Source organism: Rhamphochromis sp. 'chilingali', assembly GCF_963969265.1.
Source record: "Rhamphochromis sp. 'chilingali' genome assembly, chromosome: 16".
Classification (NCBI taxonomy): Eukaryota; Metazoa; Chordata; class Actinopteri; order Cichliformes; family Cichlidae; genus Rhamphochromis; species Rhamphochromis sp. 'chilingali'.
This window is the reverse complement of record NC_137943.1, coordinates 27,606,415-27,630,430: the sequence shown is the minus strand read 5'-3', so window position 1 is coordinate 27,630,430 and position 24,016 is coordinate 27,606,415. Positions and strand designations below refer to the sequence as shown.

The 24,016-nt window shown below is 38.1% G+C and overlaps 2 protein-coding genes across 2 annotated transcripts; both read right to left on the bottom strand.

Moving 5' to 3' along the window:
- Positions 1-233: 233 nt before the first annotated feature.
- Positions 234-8,441, bottom strand: LOC308383581 (uncharacterized protein; the record flags this gene model as incomplete). The annotated part of the gene is made up of 6 exons (XM_080861624.1): positions 234-1,402; positions 1,831-1,880; positions 3,061-3,144; positions 3,510-3,794; positions 3,876-4,175; positions 8,384-8,441. The coding sequence occupies 6 exons, from the start codon at positions 8,439-8,441 to the stop codon at positions 1,181-1,183; spliced, it is 999 nt and encodes a 332-aa protein (XP_080717750.1). The 3' UTR covers positions 234-1,180.
- Positions 8,442-9,242: 801 nt separating this feature from the next.
- On the bottom strand, positions 9,243-20,047 carry LOC308413102 (ATP-sensitive inward rectifier potassium channel 10-like). The gene is made up of 6 exons (XM_080907892.1): positions 19,965-20,047; positions 15,426-15,771; positions 13,304-13,515; positions 12,950-13,081; positions 12,050-12,227; positions 9,243-10,687 (listed from the first exon to the last, which is right to left on the bottom strand). The coding sequence occupies exons 2-6, from the start codon at positions 15,769-15,771 to the stop codon at positions 10,290-10,292; spliced, it is 1,266 nt and encodes a 421-aa protein (XP_080764018.1). The 5' UTR covers positions 19,965-20,047; the 3' UTR covers positions 9,243-10,289.
- Positions 20,048-24,016: the final 3,969 nt, after the last annotated feature.

Genomic DNA, 24,016 nt, shown 5'->3' with positions numbered 1-24,016 from the left:
GTATGGACAAAGGGGACAGACACTATATACTGTAGTTAAAAGCGTCTTGATGTTCTTCCTTATTGCATGTAATAGGAATCCATGTACATATGTGAAGGTCTGTCAAACTGACTTGGTGTTCATCTCTTTATTGTTTCAACTGCTACAAAGAAAACACATCATTACTGCAGTCAGTCTGACTAGACAAACAAAAAAATACAGAAAAAATTGCTTTTGTTTTCTCCGTCGCTGCCACAACTGTACACAAGCCCATACAGACTATACACTTATGGCTACTGTTTTTTACAACCACGTGACATTTGTGAAGTTTGAAAAAATGGCCATTGGTAATTTAATACCAAAGTCTATTTATCTGTATGATTAGCTGTGTTGCACAGTGTGATAAAGGGGATGTTAACTAATCTGCCTATAAATGGTTTAAATGCAGTTTAAATGCATTCAAATAGATTGGCATCTCATTTAAGACTTACATGTACTGTGTTAGTTCATGTATTCTCCTCCTCTTTGAGACTTCTGCCATTTTTACCTGGCTATAAATAGTTTCACATTTTCAAGACTGTAGAATATTTTTAAAGTTAAAGAGCACTGCACTGGTTTTATTATACACAAATCCAAAGCAGTTAGAGTACAATTAAACAAAAACAAAACCAACAACAAACAAACAACCTTTATTTGTCACATGCACAATCATACAAGATGCAGTGAAATGCTTGTGCGGACACATTTACTGATGCAACAACCATTATATATGATAAAAAGAAACATATACACGTGTAATGTAATGTTATTAATGTAATAACATTACAAACTAAATATTGCAGATATTTCACAATATTCTGCAGGCACATACACTCATTGGTTCTCAGCTGAGTCTACCCACTTTGTTGGTATGTCTGTAAACTCTGTGTATTTCATTTTCTCAAAAATAAGACTTTGAAAGAATAAAAATTGGGTTAACTAGCTCTGTTAGCTCAATTTTTATCTTAATTTGAATTATCTTTAAGTTAGACCACAATATCATTCAGCAACCATCCTCTCGTGTGTAAAGTGAGCTACATGTGAGTGAACAGATCCATATGCTTTCTGATTAATATGTTTCTCTCTTGGTCAGAGTAACATGAACATCCACATTTTGCACACATGGTACATCAGTGACCTCTGTTGATCATTATAAATACAGTTATTGGTTTTCTTCAGCTCTGGGTGTTTGTTGTTGGACTGTAGAATTGGGCTTTGCAGCTCTGTCCACCTGAGCATACACTGTCTCTGGCTGGGGGATGTTTTCAGTCTTAGTGGATTTTTGTCCAGTGTGAAACTCCACCAAAGCGTAAGTAGATGTTGGAGAATTACATGATTCATCTCCTGCGGGAGTCTGACTTTGAGTCTGGCCTGGAATGATGTCCTGGAAATAAATCAAAAGTGCTTTGTTAGGAAAATGTCATAGTCATGATTACTTTATCTTACATGTGTTATACAATAATAAGCCAGGAAGTCTGAATGCAAGAAAATATCACAAACGGTGATGTCTAAATGTGACAAGAACAAGCATAAGGTTGGATCTGCATCAACAAACTAGATGGAACAGTTGGTGTAGAAAGGAGATGGTGTTGATTTTAGAAAGTAGTTTGTGAAACAGTTTTGCTCATGTGTAGTTGCAGAATTTAGTCCAGTTAAAAATTTAAAGGATTTTGTACAGAAACAAATCTGTTTTCAATAATTTAATTACTCACAATTAAACCATTTGTTCCTACAGTTTGACTAGCAAAGTGGGAGAGGTTCTTCTTCTGCTTTTTCTTTTTGGTTTGTTTTTCCAAAAAAGTTTCCGCTTACCTCAGGAACCGCATATATAGTATTTTCCTGGTTCCCTCCTTTACTTTTACCTGTAAGTCAGTCATAGAAAATATAGATTGACTTGCTTGAAATTTAAGTTCTTGCAGGATAAATTTTATTTCCTTATTAAAGTGTTACATTTACATCTTCTACTAGGTGATTTCTTTAGTACATAAAAAACGATCTCACTGTAGCCAAACAGAAGTGATATATTGGACTAATACAATAATATTTATTCCCGATTTTCTATCTTAACGCATGCTAGTTAAACAGAATTTTTTGATAAAAACCCTGTTCTGTCAGTAGACTGTAAACAGATCAGTCTGCTTTAAAAAAAAAGTGAGAGAGAAAAATAAACTCATCCCTCTTTGCAGTCAAAGTTAATTTGATATTTTTATAGCTTTCATTAAGTGTGAAAAAACATGGAAAAGGAACCTGTCATAGTCACACACACACACACACACACACACACACACACACACACACACACACACACACACACACACACACACACACACACACACACACACACACAAGAACAGCAGCCGTACTATTGTAATGACAAAACTGTACCCCCACATAGTCACAGAATATACACTACATATCAATTTAACACTGACATTTATCATCTTTTATAATATTTGAGTAGTTTGAGGTATATTTATGATATATTTATAGACAAATTGCATCTTTACATAGATAATGCAAATTTCAATTGTCTTTAATGGGTGGTGGACATCAAGGTTGCCTTTGAATTGTTGTAACCATCATTACACGACCTCCTAAAGCTAACAAAACAATGTTTACTGTTCCAATGTTTTCCAAGTCTATACTTTAACATGTACACTGGTACAGCTAGGGACAAAATTAATTCAAGAATTTCCTTCTGAACACTTCCCCGTCTTTGTTTTATAATTTTAATGGCTTTGTTGTTATTTATTTTTATTTAATATTGTTATTCATTTTTTATTTACAGCTTAAATCTCCCATTCCACAGTGAATCAACACAGTTACAAACACACTCACACAGAACATACACAAAATAGATCTTTACTGCTGTACTAAAGTATATCTTCATCTGGGCTCCTGCCATTACCTAATCATATGAGAAATGTGTATTTGTATAAACTGTGTGCTTAAATGCAAAATATAATTTTTGTGTACTTTACATATTACCTAATATTACCTACATATTACACTAAAAAAAAACAAAAAAACATTGGAACTTACATTTCATTATGACACAAAGGGTAATGAAGAGAATCAAGAAGACAACAGAAGTCGAAGCTGCAATTATGGTGGCTCCACTGGGAGCTGTAATGAAATTAATTATATCACAGAAATTTTGGTTAAGTACTGGGATTTATTTGCAAAGAAGAAGAAAAAAGTATTATAGCAGTAAATCTTTTACTGATCACTACAATATTACATTTCACATCCCTGGATGTGGCAGTTTGCTTAAACAAGTTATTAAAGAAGGCAATACAGATTTTTTTGACAACCATTCAGTCGGTGTTTAGATCACACCTACATTCAATCATCAGCTGAGTTAACCCCATGTCGAACTACATGTTTTTGGAGAAGTAGTTCGACATGGGGAGAACATGCAAACATCACACAGCAAGGTCTTTAGAATGTGGTTATTTTAGTTTTTCATTCATTATGACCATCATTCTCACCTGTCTCTGTTTCACAGTAAGATTTGAGCACCTTCTTAGTCTCATTCCAGCTCACTTGGTTGCTGTGATTACAGAAAATGGTGTCTTGCTGCAGGTAAACAATTAGAGAGGAAAAAAATTTTGTGGCCTTCAAATCCTTTTCTTCTGCATGAGAGCAGTTTTTACCATCACATCTAAAACTACTGCTGATGTTAAAGTCCACTGTGCTGCAGGTCACAGTCAGGTTACAGGAGTCTGAGCTCTTGGACACAGACTCCACTGTCAGGTCAGCAGGAGTAACTGGATCTGGGGAACAACGGGTGTGAAAGTATTAAAAACAGGCCTATGATGTGTGAACATTTCAAAACAATGAAAAGAGAAACCTACCTTGAACTATGACCTTATATTCAGCTACCTTTTGCTCTTTTCCGCTGGTTGTTACTGCAGTATAATCTCCACTGTCATTGTGTTTTACATTCTTCACTAGCAAAGAGTCATTTTGTCCAAACAACTCAGCCCTTCCTTCATAATTGTCAAACACGACTGGATCATTATTAAAATCATGTTTAGCTATATTGTTATTGGAATTAAATCTCCAGAGAAAATTAGTCTTTTTGTCAAGTGTAACAGGTTTCTCTGTATCCAAGTGTAAGTCCTTTCCATGCAGCACAAACACATGTTGGAGACCTAAAAGAAAACAATTAAAATTTTAATTAAGACTTTAACAACAGTAATAACAACACTAATGTCAGAATTGTGTGCATGAAGCTATATATTGTAAAATTTAATATAATGATAACAGGTTATGTCAACTTAAGATCACAAAAAATGAATGTGGAATAGTATTTCATTCTCCTGTCCAGAAAACAAAAAACATGTCAGTGTTGACTGTGTGGCAGGCAGAGTCAGACCCAAATTACTGGGAAAAACATTTCATCACTGATCCAAGACTGAAGAAGTCACTTGGATGAGTGACAAAATGCTTCTCTTACTAAAACCTTTATATCCAGATGAACAGAATTAAACTTTTGGGTAAATCTATGAGTCTTCATGGAGAACAGACTGCAAGGAAGGACACAACAAAGGACAAAAGGAGACAGAGACGATACATAACAAGGGAAAACACAACAGGTGGGAAGACAACTGAAACAAATAATTAGACACCGGAAGAAGAACAGAAGACATGAGACAAGTGGTCACCAAAGTAAATAAGGAAATGACTAACACTGACCTGGAAACCTGAACTTGACACAGACAGAAGCCAAAGCATGAAAAGAAGTTTGTTCCAGAAAGGAAGACTGGGACATACTGAAGACAGAAGGGAATTAATATCGTCTAACAAGGGACCAAGGACTCAAATCAAAGCTAGTGAACAGAAGGACCAAGAAACAATATCGCAAACGTTATACAAGGCTCAAACATAGATCACGCTTTAAAAACCAGAAGAGTATTACCCTGGCAGTACCCTGACAGAACATCGAAATAGTGAGAATACAACAGCAATGCCCCTAAATCAAATGCAGCTTTTTATTATTTATTTGTTTGATTGTTTTTATTATTGTTTAGTCACATCTAACTGCTTGCTGTCTACGATCTCCAGAAAATGGTGTGGGCTTCACACGGCAGATAAACCTGGTTGTTTGGAGTTACAGGTTACATCCCATGGTGGTGGTGCACCTTTAATAGCTAGAGATATGAATGAATATATCAAACCACATGAAACATATCTATGCAGGGTTGAGACCAGGAAGTAGAGAGGCAGTCTTACATATCTCTCAGCTGCTTACGTCCTCATTAAATGCCCACCAAGACCCCATCCCTACAGACACTGTGTTCTCACAGGCCACAGAATATGAACCAGAAAACAAAATACCCTCAAAATTCATAAATAAAAATTATTCAAAATGATTTCAGATACACCAAAGAGGAAAACTGTTATGTATTAGTTAGTGAATATTTGGTCAAAGTTCATGGTGGTGAATGATTTTAATAATCAAGTCTTAGTAACTGCCAAAATCCTCAAACACATCTGAAAACAGAATTTCACTCTAGTTTATACATCAACCAAATACGGAGCCCTGAAAGGGACATGGGAGAAAAAAAATAAAGTTTTGCGAGATCTCGCAAATGTTTTGGCCGCATTCTGGGATAACCCATGATAAGATGTTCAGTTCGAAGGCTTTGAAGCATTTTTAATTCTGACTTTCTTTTTATTTTATATATCTTGAGATTTAAGTTTAAATTTCAGCTCAATGAAGCACTTAAAGCACAAGAGTTTTTTAGTACCGTATTTTTTGACAATAAGGCGCACTTGAAATCATTAAATTTTCTCAAAAGGACGCCTTATGTATCAGTTCTGGTTGTGCTTACTACCGCAGTCAGGAGCCTCTCGGAGCCGTGCTTCCACATAATATTACCGTATTCTATGTTCATAAGGACCCCAAAATGGCAGCTGTTAAGAGACATGCTTACGAAGCGGATTTCAAACTCTATCAGTCACGCAGTAGAACATGGGAATAGAAGAGCTGTGAGAGAATTCAACATTAATGAATCAATGGTACGGAAGTGGAGGAAGCAAGAAGAATGAGTTGAGTAAAGTTTTGTTTCGCTTAATGCGTCTTATAATCCAGTGCGCCTTGTGGTCCGAAAAATACGGTAACTTATCTGTCCTGTAGAACTATGCTCCAAATAAAGAACTTTGTGTTGACAGGATTGTTAGTTAATCATTCACAAATCAATATTGTCTATATAGACAGCAATTTTGTTTTAAAGTGAACATGTAAAACTGCGGTGTTAAGAGATGTAGTTGAATAATTTGGGTGCACCTAACTTCTGTGCTGGCGCACCTAAGAGAAAAAGTTAGGTGCACCAGTGCAACTGTGGCAAAAAGTTAGTCTAGAGACCTGTACTACAGATATCAAAATATAGCAATAGAATACCTACTGCACTGGGTTCATATTTATTTTATATATGAAACACTGGATTTATTTTTATTGTTATGAAGATGATACCCATTTATTGTTAATCGGTGAAAGCAGATCATATCCCTAGCCCTATATGAATGGGGTTACTGTGGTCTCCAGTAACCCAGTATTGCACTCATTAAAAAAAAAAACGTAGGACTGCCTTATTTCATCTATGCAATATTGCTAAAATAAGAAACTTCTTGGGTCATTTCAAATAGTCCATTTTGCTTAAGAAGGTCCCTAAATGACTCAAGTGACCTATCTGAGTATCTCTGTGGTGGACATATTAAGAATTGTTTGCTCTGTTCAGTTCCAAAGGAAAAGAAGCTTCAGTGCTTCCTTTATTAATTTATTACTTTAGCAAAGGATGCACTGTGATCATACTTTATTAAATAAGAGGAGAAAATGCAGTCCCATAATTGATAATGTCAGACCAGCTGAGCATTCATGAAAACAAATGATTGGACGGTGGCGCAAAGTAGCACAGATTATTCAAACATTAACTGTAACTCCATATTCAAATTCCTTCCATAACGTGCTAAATGATATAAAAATTTTAAAAACAATATGTTAAATTAATGCTGCTGTAATAAAAGCTGCTTGTTGTCAAGTTGTTGTCTTGCATTAACAAGATTGATGTAAGATTTCTAAAATAAGATTAAGATATTTATTAACTGATCAAAGTGTGTTTAAGGCTCAGTATAATACAGTTTGTATCCTCATAAATGCATTTTTGCCTCAGATTAGCTGAGATAAGAGATAAATCAAGAGAAGATTGAGACAGTGAGGTAAATTACTGTGATGCTAAAGTCACAGGGTGATACTAACTTTGAGCCATAATTTAAGGAGAAATAAAATCCAGCCTGTACACGTCAGTAATAACCAGCATTCTGGCATTAGCAGCAAAAATTACTGAATAAAACTCCAGCAGACCCGATAAAGATACGGAAGAGAAAGCGCTCTCTCTGTCTCTCTCAGTGAGGTAATTCAGATCAAGATAGAATCGTTATGTTTTTAATAGAGAAGTAAACCCTTCTCATACAAACTGCTGGGCACTGAGACTCTGGTCGAGCTCAAGATTTGTTACGAGGGGAGCAGCATTATTACAAACTAAGCCACCAAATAAACCTTACAGGCTGACCTGTGCAAAGTGTAGAAGAGGACCAAAAAATTTTTAGCGTCAGCTCATGAGTCTGCTGTTTGTTAATGAAGAAATTTATACTGTGCCTGTCTGACTGGTTATGAATTGGTGCTATAAAAATTAAAAGAACATCTTCTGACAGTCATGCCAGCAAACGTACAGCTGGTTCCACTCAAATGTGTAACAATTCTGAATATTTTTTCAAACAGGGCAAAGGAAATACCGAAATGTGCAGAAGAAAAAAAATTTTTTCCAACTCGTTGGGTTTTTGCTGTGCAGCAGCAGAAATTCATTTGACACAGAGACAAATATAATATACATATAATATGCACAACATACAGCCAGACATACAGATACTGATATGAAACAGAAAAGATTATTTTATTTTTCATTTTTTCATAAAGTTTATATTTGTAGTATTTCCAGTATCTAGTGTACAGAGTTATGATTCATTTGTGTTTCTACGTCATATTTTAAGTACATACTACATTTGAACGACTGTATTATTTCAAAGCAATGTTGATAATATTGAGTAGATTATCCTAGTAAGGCAGTATTGATATGTTATTGTTCCCCCCATGCCCCAACAACAAATGTGAGCAGATATTCACACTACTAAATCAACATCTCAGTAGAAACTAAATTTACTGTATCATTTTGAATTTTATTAGCATCATGACTAAAATAAAGGCATTACTGAAAACAGCATTTTTGTTATTTGATTTGTATTGTGTAAAGTTCTTTAAAAATAACAACACAGTAGCTGTGAAAAAAGAACAAGTTCTTACCTTGTACTTCTATTATGTAGAACAAAAGTAGCGCAAACAAGACTACACCACAAGTCATGATTCTCTCAAATGATCAGTGAGGAAGCAGCATAACGTTTTGACAAACCAGACTTCCTGTCAGCTTTTCTTTCCTTTTTTGGGTTGGTTTAATGTTTATTTGTTTTTAGTTTTTATTTAAAAACAGATGGTTCCACATGAGCATAGCTGACTAAGACCTATACACAATCATTTTAATTATGTATATCAGAGGCAAGAAACGCTGTTTAGTAGTATGTGGATTAATAAACTGACTAAAATAAGAGCATATCTGTCACAGCTAATCATATAACTGGAAGACTCACAACAGGCTCAGAGATAAAAAAATGTTTACAAAAGACAGGAAAGTACAAAATGAGATGAGAATTCCCTGACGAGCAGCGGAAAGTCCACATGGTGCGAGATGTTTCCTAGAAGAGTGAGAGTCTTCCAGAGATAGTTTCCAGGGTGGTACAAGTTCAAGTGGGTCAAGTGGTGTACAAGAGGAGGATGAAGAAAACCAAAGATAAGATTAAGTCACTAAGCTGGTCTTTAAAGACACTTTACACTCATAATGTGAAGGAAGTATTACAAAGCATGTATTTTTCATCCTATTCAGATCCATTAAGCTCATGGATCACTTCATTTCTAACTATTACTATTCCACATTCTCACATCCCAGCACTCCCCTGTGATGTATCCTACTGTTCCACTTTTTGTGTGATTTGTACACTAAAAAAAATAAGGGGATCCAACAAAATGATCACAGAAGTGTTCAAGGAATAGTAGGCTACTGCTTTTTACATAAAGGAGAGTTCCTTTAATGTTTGTGCATATCTGGACATATTAATATTATTAAAGCTACAGAGACATTCAAAAAACTGTTACAGTCTGATTTGTTAAAAAACATTAATCATTTGTTTTTTAAAACTAACAATTCAATCATTTTCAGTGTTTGAGTGCTTTTAGTAGACTCAAAATTTAACACACATTCACCTTAACCTTTCAAGATGCAAATTTACATCACATACATAAAGTGCTATGTTCTGAAGCAGCAACAGCAGTCACGCATGACAGAAATCATGAAATACAAATACCATTACCAACATACAGGTCATACTGAACACAAAACGTATCAGCTTTGTCTACTTTTCAGTTGTAGTGCTACATTTAATTGAACTATTACAGTACATGTTTGGGTTTTTACCAGGAAATATAAAATATATTACTCATTTAGAGGAAATCGGGGGTAGGGAGGGGTTGCAGGAGGCAGAAAAACTGCTTTTACTCCTGTTTTACTGCAAAAACTCAGAGTCATATGACCTTTGTACATAAATGTTTACATGTAACAGGGTATGTATTTTAAACACACATTTGCATACATTTTAGGCGTATTATACACGGTTCAGTGCTTCTACTTAAGTGGGCGGGTGTTTCCATCTCACTTCGTCATAGTAACGTCCCCAAACCCACTCTTTATTCTGCTCTACTTTGGAAAAAATGAAAATTAAACACCACTGTCTCACACTTTTTTGTAACTTGGTTAGTGCCCACTGAGATTTCCATCTTCTTTACTTGATTTTTGTATCATTTGTATTGTAGTTTTTTGAGTTAAAACTGTATGTAGTGTATGTGAAGTGAATGGACTTTTGCTGTGATCAGATGTAAAGAGCTGTAGTTATGACGTTATTCCTTCATATGAATACAGTCAAGTGAGTGTATCTATATATATCATACCCAGCAAGCATATGACAATAACATACTCCACATGTTCATACAGTAGTCAGCATTAATCTGTTCTGTTCATCGATATGATGTTTCACTGATTTGTTATTTACACTGAACTTGGCGACGTCTCCTGTTGCTTTTTAAACCTTCTGGTTTATACTCTTCACACGTTGCTGATGCGAACACTCAGAGGAGCGTCCCTGACCCGACCTCGGTCCTCTCCTCGTTGTTCCCTGTAGCTCTGCTCCAGACGAATCTTCTCTGGATCAGTCACCTCAGGTACAGTCCCCCCTCCATTGCTCTGGTACCCGTGCTGGGGGCTGGATGGCTTAAAAATGGGGGCGGTCTTGTTCTTGGCCACTTTGTCGAAGAAGGCAAAGTCTGCTACATATTTCCCTGAGGGAGACAGGGAAACTACAGGGGGAAACTCGTAGCCCCAGAGGATCTCATCTGGCAGGTAGGAGGTGCGAACCTGACAGGTGGCGGAGGTTGGCTCCACGGTGGCGCTCATGATCACCAGCAACTCAAAGTCAGCCAATTCTGGGTCAGTCCAGCCACCACCTGAAGAAGGTACATACAATGGAAAGAAATGTCTCATTAAAGTTAAAGACCAAGAATATCCTTAGGACAAAATGGATGAAAGAAAGTTATAAAGATATTTCACTTAAAGACTCACAGTTAAGGTTTTTAACCACTAGTAGTGCTCTTAATTTGTGTTATTATGAGCATTTTGTGTGTATCTTCTTTTAATTGGAGATCATGTATCGGAATTTCAGGAGCGGGACCACGCCTCCAAACACGCTCCTTCTGGTTGTCATCTCTATGGGTTCCCCCAGTTCTGCAAGCTGTTCATTCTCGTTGACGTGCCCCACCCTCCCTCCCTCCTTGTTTTCGATTCTTAACTTCTTCACTTCTATTTAGTACATGGAGATCTGCCAGGCCCGGGAGCCATCGACAGTCCCCTTCGAGGCCTTCCCCAAACCGCAGCTCAATTCATGTCCAAGCATCACCTTTACCTACTAAAACACTGTCAAACCTAAAATGAGGACGTTGGCCCAGCTAGTGAATCTTTATACAGATGAAAACTGGGGTTAAAAACAAGTGTCCATGCAGATAAAGAAGTAATGGAGACAGAACTGTCATCAGCTTTACAGCCATTTAATTACTGGAAGGACATCACCCATGGTCTGGTTGGGAATCAGAGACCATGTTGTTTCATTTCACATTTCTTTTTTTCAGATGAAGAACTGAGACAGTTTTGTTGCGTTTTCAGTGAAACAAAACTATGTCTCTGCTGGAAGTACTGTTAAAATTCTCCAAATGATCATCTGTTTTTAAAAAGCTGGTTTTATTTAGGCTCTATTTAATAGGTGATCAATAAATAACTATAATGTGGCTCATGAACTAAAATGAGTGTGAGACCCCTGAAGAATGTGACATAGTTACTACATTAACAAATACAGCATCAAGCAACATGTAAAACATTAAGCTAGTGGCTTCATTTTTTTAAAGTCTTTTTTTAATCTTTTGACTTCACAACCAAAAAGAGGAAATTTATTTCTGCATGAATTCAATTTTTGTAAACCTAGTCATGACATTTCTCAGAAACTGAAGCTATTTTTAACAGTTCATTACTAGGCTTATTAACTAACTACAATTTGTGGAAAGCAGGCCTATTGTTAAATTCTCCACCTACACCAGAAAGGGAGGAATGAGGGATGATGTTTTTCTCTATAACACAAGTGTTGCTGAAAGCATTTGCCTTTTCCTACCAGCACCTTGGAAGGAGGTAAAATTGTGCTAGAAACCTTCAGGGTCAGATGTTTGTATGACAGAGGAATGAGACACAAAGGTCAAAGAAATCATTCTGATGCAGTTTGTGACACCATCCGCCGAGTCTACTGCTCTCATCGCTAAACTTACCCTTGGCTGCCCAAGCTCTCAAGGGACTGTTGTCATCGATGACATGGTAGAAGGTAAGGGGCAGGATGAGGAAGGGGCTGTCACTGGAAGTGTCCACTTGAAAGGGGACATTTCTCTGATCCAGACGAACCGTCTCCCCTTCCTTGGTCAGAGACGTCTGGAGCAGTTTTCCAGTCACCTGATAGGAATATTGTGCACATGTTGCTTTAGTTCAACTGGTTCCCAGTTTGACAAATTTCTCATTCACACTAATCTATGACCTCTAAACCTATTTTTATTGTCTAGTCTTTACAAGTATGGAGTGTGTTACGGCTGTCTTCGTGGGCTGGGGTTCTGACATATAAATGTGACTGTGCAGGTGTGCCTCCAGGAGTGGTGGATCCTGAAGATGGTGTGCCTGGATTGGATGATGATCTGGAGGCGGGGTATAAGATGACGCGGTTGAGGATGGCAATCCATCCATCCTCAGTTTTACCCTCAACCAGCTGGGGTTGCGACATGCCCTGTGTTGTTTTGTGAATCCAGCAGGAAGTAGGGGTGGACCGCCTTTGCAGTTGGGCACAGTTTTCTCATGTTTTGTTAGTCAGCGAAGTAAGTGATTGTTGTTTGGTCATGTTTCTTTGGGGCTAGGCAAGCAGTCGCTCCTCTGAGTTAGTTTCCTTTTGTCTGCTATTTTGGCGTGGGTCCACCCCGAAGCCTGAGTGTCTCCTGTGAAACCCATTTTTGTTTTGTTCTTGTAAATAAACCATCTCTTATTTTAACTTATGGTGTGATGTGCTGCTTGGGGTCGAACTGGGGGTGGATCATTCCTCTTGTTGCGGTCGGGTCCGCTAGACCTGCCGTAACAAGTGGAACTTTTCTCAGCTACTGTATACTTAAAGTATCTGCATGCATACTTGCCTGACACCCAATCAGGAGACTTTTGCGCATGTTGGCCACCCGGATCATGAGGCAGGGGCGGCCCTCGTGGGCGGACACCACAGCATGTTGGCTAAACTTCACTGTCTCACCGCGCTTCTTTGGCCGGGCAACCTGATCAGGAGGAACTTGGTCAGAGTCATCTTTGTTAATGATTATTGAGTAAACCTGCAGCTCACATGTACACTGCAGTGTTGTTTTAGTCAAGACAACTTCTGCTTTTTTTAAAAAAAAAAATGTTTTCAAAACACAAATTAAGACCTGCACGGCTTTGTTGATACAAGGCACTTGTCTCTTTTCATTGCATCTTACATGGATATTTCATTTGTTGGCTACCTTGGCCAGAAAGGTACCGGTGATGAAGATTTCCATGAGCATGGTGATAACCAGTTGAACTATAAGAAGGATTATGGCAGCTGGACATTCCTCAGTGATGCAGCGAAAACCGTATCCAATGGTTGTTTGGGACTCCAGGGAGAAGAGGAAAGCCCCCGTTAGCGTCTGCATCTGCATCACACAGGGCGTGTGGTTTGATGGAGGGTCAAACTCTGGAGGAAAATGTTTAAAAAAGCATCAAAAGCTCTTTTAAGTCATTTTAAAATATAAAAATAAACACTTTTGTTATTATTTGCTTTTTAGTTTTATACACATTATTATGGAACAACAGACCAGAATATTTAAAGTCTGGCTAAAAAAGGGATTTTGCTATTAAACACACTGTCTGCTGAGACACGAGTAACATCAGCGGAAGAGGGGGAGAGGCGTGTGTTAACGAAAACTAAGATAGAATAAAGATATGATATAGTTGCCAGATTATAGCTAAAACTTCACTTTAACCGCAAGATAAGTTCAGTAAAAAAAAGAAACAACAGCCTCTGCATCTCTTTACAAGCCTCCTATAACATTCACCCTCACTGCATATGCATCCTGGTTAGCACAAAAAGTAAGGAAATTAGTTAGTTATTTTTTTTGTTTAACAATGCTTCTTGGCAATAGATCTGTTAGATTTGTAAGTAAAATGCATTATTAAATGCATGATTAAATTTAAATTCAAACAAATAACAAAATATAGAGCAATTAAACTGAATAGCACTGGCAGCTTTAAGACAGGAGAAGGCATGATCACATCACCCCTGTCCTAGCTAACTTACACTGGCTCCCCGTTAAATACCGTATTGATTTTAAAATACTTTTGCTTAGTCTTAAAATTCGAAATAACCTGGCGCCTAGCTACCTAACTGGTCTCTTCGACTTGTATAACCCTAAGACAGTACTATGATCGTCTAGCCAACTGTTATTAGTGCAACCAAGGTCACGATTAAAGACCAGAGGTGACCCTGCCTTTGCTATTGCCGACCCTAGACTCTGGAACAATCTCCCAGTCGATGTCCGCACAGCTGAGTCCATTCAATTGTTCGCCAAAAAAACCCAGTTGTTTAACTTGGCTTTTGAAGCAAATTAGTTTGACTTTGACCCGCTGCATTGCACTATGTAATTGTATTGTTCGTACCTTGTTTTACCTGTCATGCTCTGCCCCTAATTTTATCTGCACTGCGGTACAATTGTGAAACAGTTTGATGTACTCCGGTCTTTTAAAATGTGCTATAGAAATAAATTTGATTTCATTTAGTTTGAACAGGAGATCTTGTTGGCTCCACTTTCCCTTATAGTCACTTCTTTAGTCAAGGTTATATTCACTATTATGGTTGTTTTCACACTTGTCTGTAGTCTCTTTGTTTTGGTGTGAAGAAGGCAATGAGATCTGTTTCACACTTCTTCTTGCATTGCTCAGTTGCACATACATTGAGGTTGAGTGTCCTAAACAGACATGACTGAGGTTTTGCAAGAAGTCATGACGTGTAAAGCGCAATGAACACCTGAAGTCTGGGAAGCTTCTTAGCAAACACTCCTGTTTCAGTTTATGCAATGACTGTGTGCATTCGGTTTGAATGGGTTTGAATTCACACACACAGCACAACGGTTTTTCACTTTTTAAAAGAAGTCAGCAGGAAGTCTAAGTATTAAACTGTCAGTGGTTGACAACTGAAACACTTGAATAGTTAGATATTTTTGCACTGACCTGCAGGTTTTAGTGTTTCTCAAATGTATAAATAATTTGGGGTTTTAAAGTCAGCACTGACATTTTTTCAGACATTTCCTGTATTCGACCCATAATAAACCACAAACCTGCGCAGGAAGATTAGGTACTTTTTGTGCAGATGACTTGAAGTCAAAACTGGAAACTTTCTGTATGATTCAGTTACTAATTATGTAACTGAAAAACACTTTTCAGGTGTAATAGTGAATGATTGTTAATGTCAGTTGAAACTTTTAACTGAAAATCCGCTTGTAGATCACATAGAATGACTCCATGTGCCAAACTCAAGGCCGGGGAGGCGTGTCAGTGTGAACCTATGACCTGATCTTTGCTCTTTTAAATTTCTCCCTGCTTTCTCACCAAGAAGGTCTCCATGGACCAGTGCAACCAGGTACCACAGCACCCCGAACATGAACCAGGTCCCTGCAAAAGTGGCAGTGAACAGGAAGAACTTGTAGCGCCACTGCATGTCCAGAAATGTTGTCCAGAGGTCACGCATGTACAGAGCACTCCGTCCGCTGACATGCTCGATGCGCACGTTGCTTCGCCCATCTTTGGACAGGACACGTCTCCTCTTCCTCAGAGACCCTCCCCCACTAGATATGCCACCACCAAGTAAAGGTTTTAAGACATCTGTCTGTGTCTGCGAGTGGCAAACTTTATGTGGAGAGGAGCTACGAGAGGAAGGAGGTGTGGCAGATGTCATCTGGGAAATAGAAAAAAATGGAATACAATGTTTTTATTTGTCTGACACAAAGTACACATTCTCATCCTGGAGTGCAAAATATGTTATGCTTTAAAATATACAGGATCTGCACAATCCTTGTTAGGGGTCTGCAGGTATAAGCTGTGGTGTAAGCTGCAGGAAACCTTTGCATTTTGTGGTTTTGTGCTTTTTACTTTGCTTTTACTTTCTTTTTAGGTGTAGGCACAAAGTTAATTGGTTGGATTTCAAAAAAAGCTCATGATTTGAGCTCCTTCAGAACAGTAAGCCTGCTAGCTGAAAAGAGGTAAGCTGAGTGTGACATCCGACACATGTTAGAGGAACTTTAGTTTCATATTTAAGCAGAGCCAATCTGATAACAGTGGCTTCCTGTGTACAGACTTTACACTCTTCCCACTATGACTAACTGCAGCTGTTAGTAACTTCCCTGCAGATATCTGCTCTCTCATTAACACATTTAAACTACGTGTCTAATATGTGTTTGTTTCAGCCTGGTAATAATTTTAATGACAGAATAACAAAGATGAAAGGTCATGCAGACCCACACATGTTGTTGTGGGAAATTCTTTAGCTGGTGAAACTGTTCTGGGAGTTCACTCAGACAGGAATCCTCTCTGGTCATGAGTCACTCTCCAACAGAAACTGATTGAATGTAATAATAGTTTGAGGAATTTACTAAAATTCACTGTGTTAATATTAGAACACCACATATTCAGTGAGTAGTTCTGACAGAAGAATGAATAAATACACATATTAACATGTACCATATATTTCATTTCCAATATCATGGCTCAAGGAAAGTTTTCTGAAGCATGAATATTTTAGCAGCAATGAGAAGTGCCACCCTGCCAACAGTTTAGAGGCAGCAAATCAAGGATTATGAGAAGGCAAGGCCAGTGCCATATGGCTGTTCTTATAGTATGGATGAGTTAGACTGTGTAAACCCTAAAAATATAAAACAGATAACACCATTAAAAAAATGTGAGAAATAAAAGAAGAAACCCTTAGAGGGCAAGTTAACACTAACACATTTTAAATGTCTGTACCCTGCCCATTATTTCCGTAAATAGGCATTCTTGGTGTTTGGAAATTTACTGAAATATAGTCATGAAGAAGTGACATATGCCGTCACTGTGTGGCCCAAAAGGGGTGCTTTGTTCTTCTTTTGATTGATTGAAACTAAAACCTGAAACAGGAAGAACAAACCTTTCTTCACGTTTCAAAACTTATTGGGTTTCAGCTTCATGTGTTGTGTCACATAGACGATAGAGAACTCTCCTCTTGTGTAAATCATTTCTTTAGAATAGTCTGTACATGTTTTTCAGGTAAGGTGGGCTGCTTGGTGCTTTTTATGGTGGTTAAACGGTAGAGTGAGTCATTAAAATGTGGTTTCAAAAAGTAAATTTCAGTGACTAAGTATAGTTACGCATGGAAGTCATACATTATCTCACCATGTCGTGCCTGTGACTCACTAGCTGTAAACTACTAACGAAAAAAGCAAACTAACAAACATGTGACCAGTGATGGAAAGATAAACTACACACACAAGTATGTAGCATGCTTCAGACAAGAATAACACTCGCTGTATGTCCTCAAATAGTAAAATGTCACACAGCATTTTGACAGATATTTCTGACTCATAGATGCTAACTCCTTTAGCATGTTCTTTGAAATGCATGCATTTCTTCAGACTGACAGCATCTCCATCACTGTCAGCTGTCAGCTCCACTTTGTGTCAGTTAACATGATGGTGAATGCTAAAGAGGAGAGACTTGGTATTAGAGGAAGTACAAGCTCACACATCTGTTAGTGTGGTTAGATCTTTCTTAAGACCAGGTTTGGGCGATGTATACTTGATGTGAAAAACAGGAAGAGAAACAGCTGCTAATCAATGTTTAGTCCCATATTTGGACTAACCCTCATCTAAAACAAAAGACCTGTTTATTTCTGTCTTTAGAAAGACAAATTGAATTTCAAATGTCCCCGTGATCTGATAGCAAGTATTTCAGTTTTTCAGTTTTTACATTTTGGTATGTTTGCATGAATATGTAGATGAAAGAATATTTAGATACAGGTCATGTCAGACAGCTAGCTCCTGCATAATTTGACATGCTCACTTACGTTCAACAAATGATGGAGGTCAAGTGAGAGAATAGCCCACAAAACAGGGAGATAAGGAAGAGGAAGGTGAAAAGAAAGAAAGAAGACAGTAATTAGGATGCATTCATTGACGCAACAGACAACCCACACAGAGACTCATTTGTGATCCAAAGGACAGAGAAGAAACTTGAAAGAGTCAATTAAGGTCAAAATCTTTGTTGGAAACTCAGACGTTTATCAAGATAACGTTTATTTAAAAAGCTTACTGTTGATTCTGATCAGGGAGACCTTTAGTGGACAAAGAGTGAACTTCTGACTGGAAACCAGAGACAGCAAGAGACAGTGAGAGATGGATAGGGAAAGGGCCAGTTCAGCTTTCTGTGTGCTTTGGCCTTGTTCAGCCTGAGACTTGACTCCTGTGAAGTCTTTTCTCGGGTGTTTTACACTCTGGATCCTCAGAAGATCACTCTGTGAGAACTTCTCACGCTCATTAAAGCAGAATGTAAAATTCTCCTTTTCATGTAAAAGGATATAAAAGCTCTCTAGTCTTCATGGTCCTCTCAGGCCAAAAAGTAAGTGGGCACCTGTTAACATGATAATTTGTGATTACTGGGAATCTTATTTCAGCTTCCTGATTGTTGATAAAATTTTGGAGCCTGGCTTCAGGGATTTGATCCCACTCAATGACAGAAGCATCGGTGAGCTCCAAACGTATATTAGTGGTGGAAGTAATACTCAGATGTATAAGTAAGAAGAAGTCCTGCAATGCAACTGAAATCTTTTGTAATAAAATTGTGTTTATTATATTCTGCATATAATGATCAGTGTGACAGACATATTACTAAAAACACTGTGAATTTGTGGCTTAACGGCATTTTATTCTTGCAGCTAGTCAAACTGACACTATTTTCAGCTGCATTTACACTGTTTTTCTAAAGCAGTTGTTTATTTCTGACAGACTAGCTTCCTCCAAAAATGACAATGTAAATTACTCGTGCAAGCATAAGTTGGGCAAGCTTCAGCTGTCTTGCAAATGAGGTCTGGTGTAATCACCATCACATCACACAAACAACAAGGCAAAGTTTTGAGGGGTTTTCTCCATAAAAGGAATTGATGGCAAGAGTGCCAAACAGAATCTGAAAGCAAAACTTTAAACCTAATTCAAGATTCTCACCCTTCATAATGCCGCTGTGCTGGGGACTGTTTTTCTGTCTCCTATGTTTCACTTTAGAGGCACTTACATGTGTCATCTTCATAGCATAAACGAAAATTATCATTTACTTGGATTCTCAGCCTAGAGTTTGGACCCTACTTGGATGTTCACAATAAAAACAAAGATGTATAAAAGGTATAGGAGAGAAAAACAAACAGCTCTTACTTTCTCTCCTTTTTCTAAATAACAGATTTTGCCCCTAGAAAATTTGAGCGAAATAAAATTAATTCATATAAACAGTTCAGAGATGAAAAATCGCTTTGCTGAAATTTGTAACAATTCACATCTGCAACAAGACAACAGGCCCAGAGATGCTTTTGAGGAAGTTTGCACGCAAACGAGTTTAGAAACATTTTTCTTACTCGTCTGCAATGTCAAATAAATTTCCGGTGAACTGCATGTAAGTGCGGTAAAGGACTTAATTATTATACACTGTCACGGTCCAGCCTGCAGCCAGCATCTGTGCCAAAGGCATTAGATAGGGCTGAGGTCAGGGTTTTTGATAAATTCTAAACTGCAAAAAATTTTTTACTTTTTTGCACAGATGTGAAAATATTATTTTCTCATTCTCATCTCTAGACCAGGTGTGTCCATATACTTTTGCCTCGTAGCATAAATCAAAAATAGCTCCTTTGCTGATTGTGGATTACATCAGCTTTAATTACATCACACTTTTGTGAGCCATTCAAAGGCTTTGCACTTACAATGGATCAATTGAAAACTTCACTCTTTCAACTCTGCATCACCCTCTTACCCAGCCCTGTCCCTGTCAGCCGCGCACACACGAATACGCTCGCAAATTCCACTACAGCCATGTATCAGATAACTAATAGAGTAAATGAGAGGGAAACTATTAACGAACCTCTCCAGCAGGATGTATTCCATCTCCATGGCAGCGCTACAACTTTACTGTACCTGCAGCCTCAGTGAGACGAATCCAAGAACTCAATCAAAACTTTTGTCTGACAAAAAGAGCAGTGGATGTTTTCCTGATCTCCCTCTTTCTCTTTTCCTCTCTCTTCTTCTCCTTTCCTCTTTCTCTCGCCTTCCTTCCTTCCTTCTCTCTATCTCTCTCCCCTCTGTGTACACAGGAATGCTTTGTTGCGAGCTCAGATAAAAGAAACAAAAGGCGCCATTGACAAATACGACTCTGTGCCCATCCATGTGTGTGCGTGTGCGAGAGTGTGTGTGATTATGTGAGAGTAGGATTGAAATTACATGTGTCTTTTATGTGATCGTAGGTGTGTCATTTTGTATGCATGTAAATACAAGTGCACAGCTATGCATGTGTGCCAGTCATGTTGTGTCAGTATAAATACGTCTTCACATTGTGAGGACTCAACGTTTCACTGATGGAAGAAAAGCAAGTCGTCACAACGTAAACACAAATCAGTGCATTTTGGTTGAATTAGGCTTGTAGGTAGGGAAGCTTATATTAAAGTTTTTTGAGTGAATGAATGAATGAGTAAAAGTCCTGAATGTCCTGTGAAGTGGTGTGTGTGTGTGTGTGTGTGTGTGTGTGTGTGTGTGTGTGTGTGTGTGTGTGTGTGTGTGTGTGTGTGTGTGTGTGTGTGTGTGTGTGTGTGTGTGTGTGAAAATGAAAGAGAGGGAGAAATGAGTAAAGTGGAAAATGAGAGCACACAGACAGAAGGGGAAAGAGAGAAAGATCTGTGACAAAAGGCCCTCATTAGTATTCTGGAGTGAGGAGTAATCCCCCTCCCTCCCCTCCAGAGACACTCACACACACTTTTCTCCCCCTTCTTATTTTATTTGTTATTTTGTTTTTTTCCTTCTGTCAAAAAATTCATTAAGATTCATTAAGAAATAAAAACTTTTTTCTCATCCTCTAAGCGTCTTTTTACTGACGATCTAAAGTTCATTTATTAGACGTGTTCTCCCTCTTTAAAGATCAGATTTGGGGAAATATAATCGACAATATCATGCTATAGTTTCATTGCGATGGAGATGCGGGGAAGTGTAAACTTCTTCAAGTGTTGATCAGATCTTCACCAAAAACTGTTGATTTACCTCTTTTGAGGCAGCATTGAACCTTTTTTTAAGGTAAACTGAAATAATAAACTGGAGCAAATATGCACAATAATAAACCTTCTGCCTGGTTTACACTGTGAAATAAACTGAACTCGATTTGTATCCACAGCTTTCAAAGCATTTTTAAGTTTGTTTTATATGGTATGTTTTACAGAGATGGAAAGAACAAACTGATCATTGCTGACAAGCTGATTGCTGATAAAATGTCCATCTATCTATCATCTTCCGGAAACCAAGATATTAAGAGAAACACTTTAAGGAACTGTGAAACTTTACTTCAAAATGCAGCACAAAAAGACAAGTCCCCTTTATTAACTTTTTATTTTGTAAATGATATATTCAAGATCGTTTATGCTACTGTCATGGATTTTTGTGTTTTGCAACCTCTGATTGTGCAAGGCAATGCTCTCATGATCTAATTTGCAGTGTGTCAGCATTTTCTGAAATATTGTTTAGGTTCAACAATACATGCAGTAAAAAATCAAATCAATTTAATAAGCTCAAATATATAATTACACACATCTACACAATCGCTTTGTCCTGGAGAATTAATTCCATGGAGAATTATTACTTTACGAGTCTAATGATCATCGGGTCCAACTCTGATTTATTCTTTCGTATTTCCAGCGCACTTTGTTGAGAATTCATTTGCTTACCTTTTCAGCGCAGGCTGCAATCTAATTGACCCGTACAGAGAGGAGTTAGGAGCCTGGAGCCTCAGCCTTTCGTCCACATGGCTGCTTTGTTGTCATGCTCACAGGACACAACTGGGACTGTAACTCTGCAGGAGTAACTTCAACACCCTGCGTCCCACGACACTGATACACCGCTGAGGAGAATTATGGAGACAGTCACTGGCTCATCGGGCTCTTGTTTCGGACCCAAAGCCCGCTCTCACTGGCTACAAATTCTTCCCAAAGTGACAGGACTTGGCTTTATAACAGGCCCCTCTCTCACTGTTCCCCCTGAGCTCTCTCATTCCTGAATCCCTGTTGCGTCCTGAAAGTCTGTGTAATTGGTGTAATAATTGATCGCCACTCCCCACAGTCTCCCTTTTTCCTTTTGTTTTTATTAAAATGACACAAAGGGCCATGAATACATCATACAGGCAGCACACCAGATTCACGCAGAGAGAAATAAACACACATGTTCAGTGCCTCGCGTGCACATTCTGCACAAACGCACACAAGGACATGTGCACGCGCCAACAAATGGCCTTAACAAACCACCCCCTGCAGCAAACCTACACACACACAAGTACACACACAAACACTCTTTTAGGGGAAACCACAGAGCACCCTATTCATTTCTTCTGTGCCCGGCGTTTGCTGTGTCCAAGAGCGTCTGTACGGAGCATCCTGTTAAGCTCCGCCACATAAAGAGAGGCATCCGTGAGGTGAATACAACCCCATGGTTTGGCTCAGGAGAGGGTGACAAAGCATTATTTAATAGAAAGAGGACCATTGGTCAATGAGGACCATTGGTCACATGTGCAGAAGAGTCCACTTTGAACAAAGTGCAGGATCAGCCCTGAACTTTATTTTTGTGTTGTTATTGTTGCCATCAAGATGTTCTATTTTAAAGCAACACTGGAGCCTTTCTGTATTACCCCCGACCACCAAAAAAACAAGACACATATATGAAGAGGAAGTCAGTATCGTGGAAACTAAATAACCACTGTGAAACTGTGTAAAAGTTTTCTGTGTATTCAAAAGAAATGGAAAATATGTGTGATCGTGGCAATGCAAGCGTGTGGCCTTTGAAGAGGAAGGAAAAAGATAAGATTAAACCACGCTGTCTGAACTTTTCTTACGCAGTCAGTTTTTGCATGCACATCTATAAAGCTGCAGGAGCAAGAATCCTAAAATCAAAGCGTAGGCTGAAGCAGCATTAACGTTTATTCTTCTCATTTGTGGCAGTTAGTTGGTTATTTGTTCCTGCATTTTGCAGGGCATCTCCACGCAAGGTGCTTGTACTTCAACATTAGTGTATGAGCGCAAGAATTATAAAGTGTGTGTTAGTTTATAAAGTTTAAAGTAAAAGTAGAAGTAATAGTTTTCTTCAAGGGTTGTTTTGTGGTCACAGTGACAATCAAGCTCTAAGTAATTTAGCCTGAAAATCCAGTTATTACAACACAACAACATTCGAGCATTTAGCCAAGTATTTCACTTTGTTAAAATAATGCATGCTAACCTGCACGTGCATTAATAGCCCCGCAGTCTAGAGTTTATCTGTTTTTGGCAGGTATATTATGTGCGGAAACTACCTTTATTAACTATGTAACTATGTGAGAAAAGTATCTGTCCAAATAAAGTTGCTGTACTGCACACTAATTATATGTAAGTTTGTGCACTGAACGTAAAGTCGACCCTCAGTGCTAATTTTACCCCAACCTGTATGAGCATCACTCAACCCACATTCAATTTCCTCCACAGTTCTTGTAAATTACAGTCAGTACTTCTGACTTGACTAGGAAGTTGGACCAAGCAAGGGGGAACGATAAAAATATGGCTTCCCTTTTACTTTAAAACTTTATCTTTATTATACCACTTACTGATGGGTTTTTTTCTCACTTAGTTAAAAAGTATTAGTATCAACATATTCTAATTGAAGATATGTCATCAAATATGGTACCTGCAAAAAAAGTAATGATCTCACCATCTTCTCTTTTTGAGCATGACTTTGATCATTTAAAACCTCAAGGTGCTGAAGTACTCGAGACATCGAGACATACATGCGTGCATGCATGTGATTCAGTTTCAGTATGAAAAGCTGTTAAAAAAATCAGCTGTTTACCGTTTTTTCTCTTCATGCGCATGCTAGGGAAAAAAGTAGGGGTATGTGTGTGTGTGTGTGTGTGTGTGT

Bases quoted from the DNA above. Each gene is read 5' to 3' on its own strand.
- LOC308413102 (XM_080907892.1), bottom strand. From the start codon at position 15,771: ATGACATCTGCCACACCTCCTTCCTCTCGTAGCTCCTCTCCACATAAA. The intron at 12,228-12,949 runs GCAAGTATGCAT...TATTCCTATCAG, and splicing joins GTCTCCTGATTGGGTGTCAG to GTGACTGGAAAACTGCTCCA. The intron at 10,688-12,049 runs GTAAGTTTAGCG...TACCTTCTTCAG, and splicing joins GAGAGCTTGGGCAGCCAAGG to GTGGTGGCTGGACTGACCCA.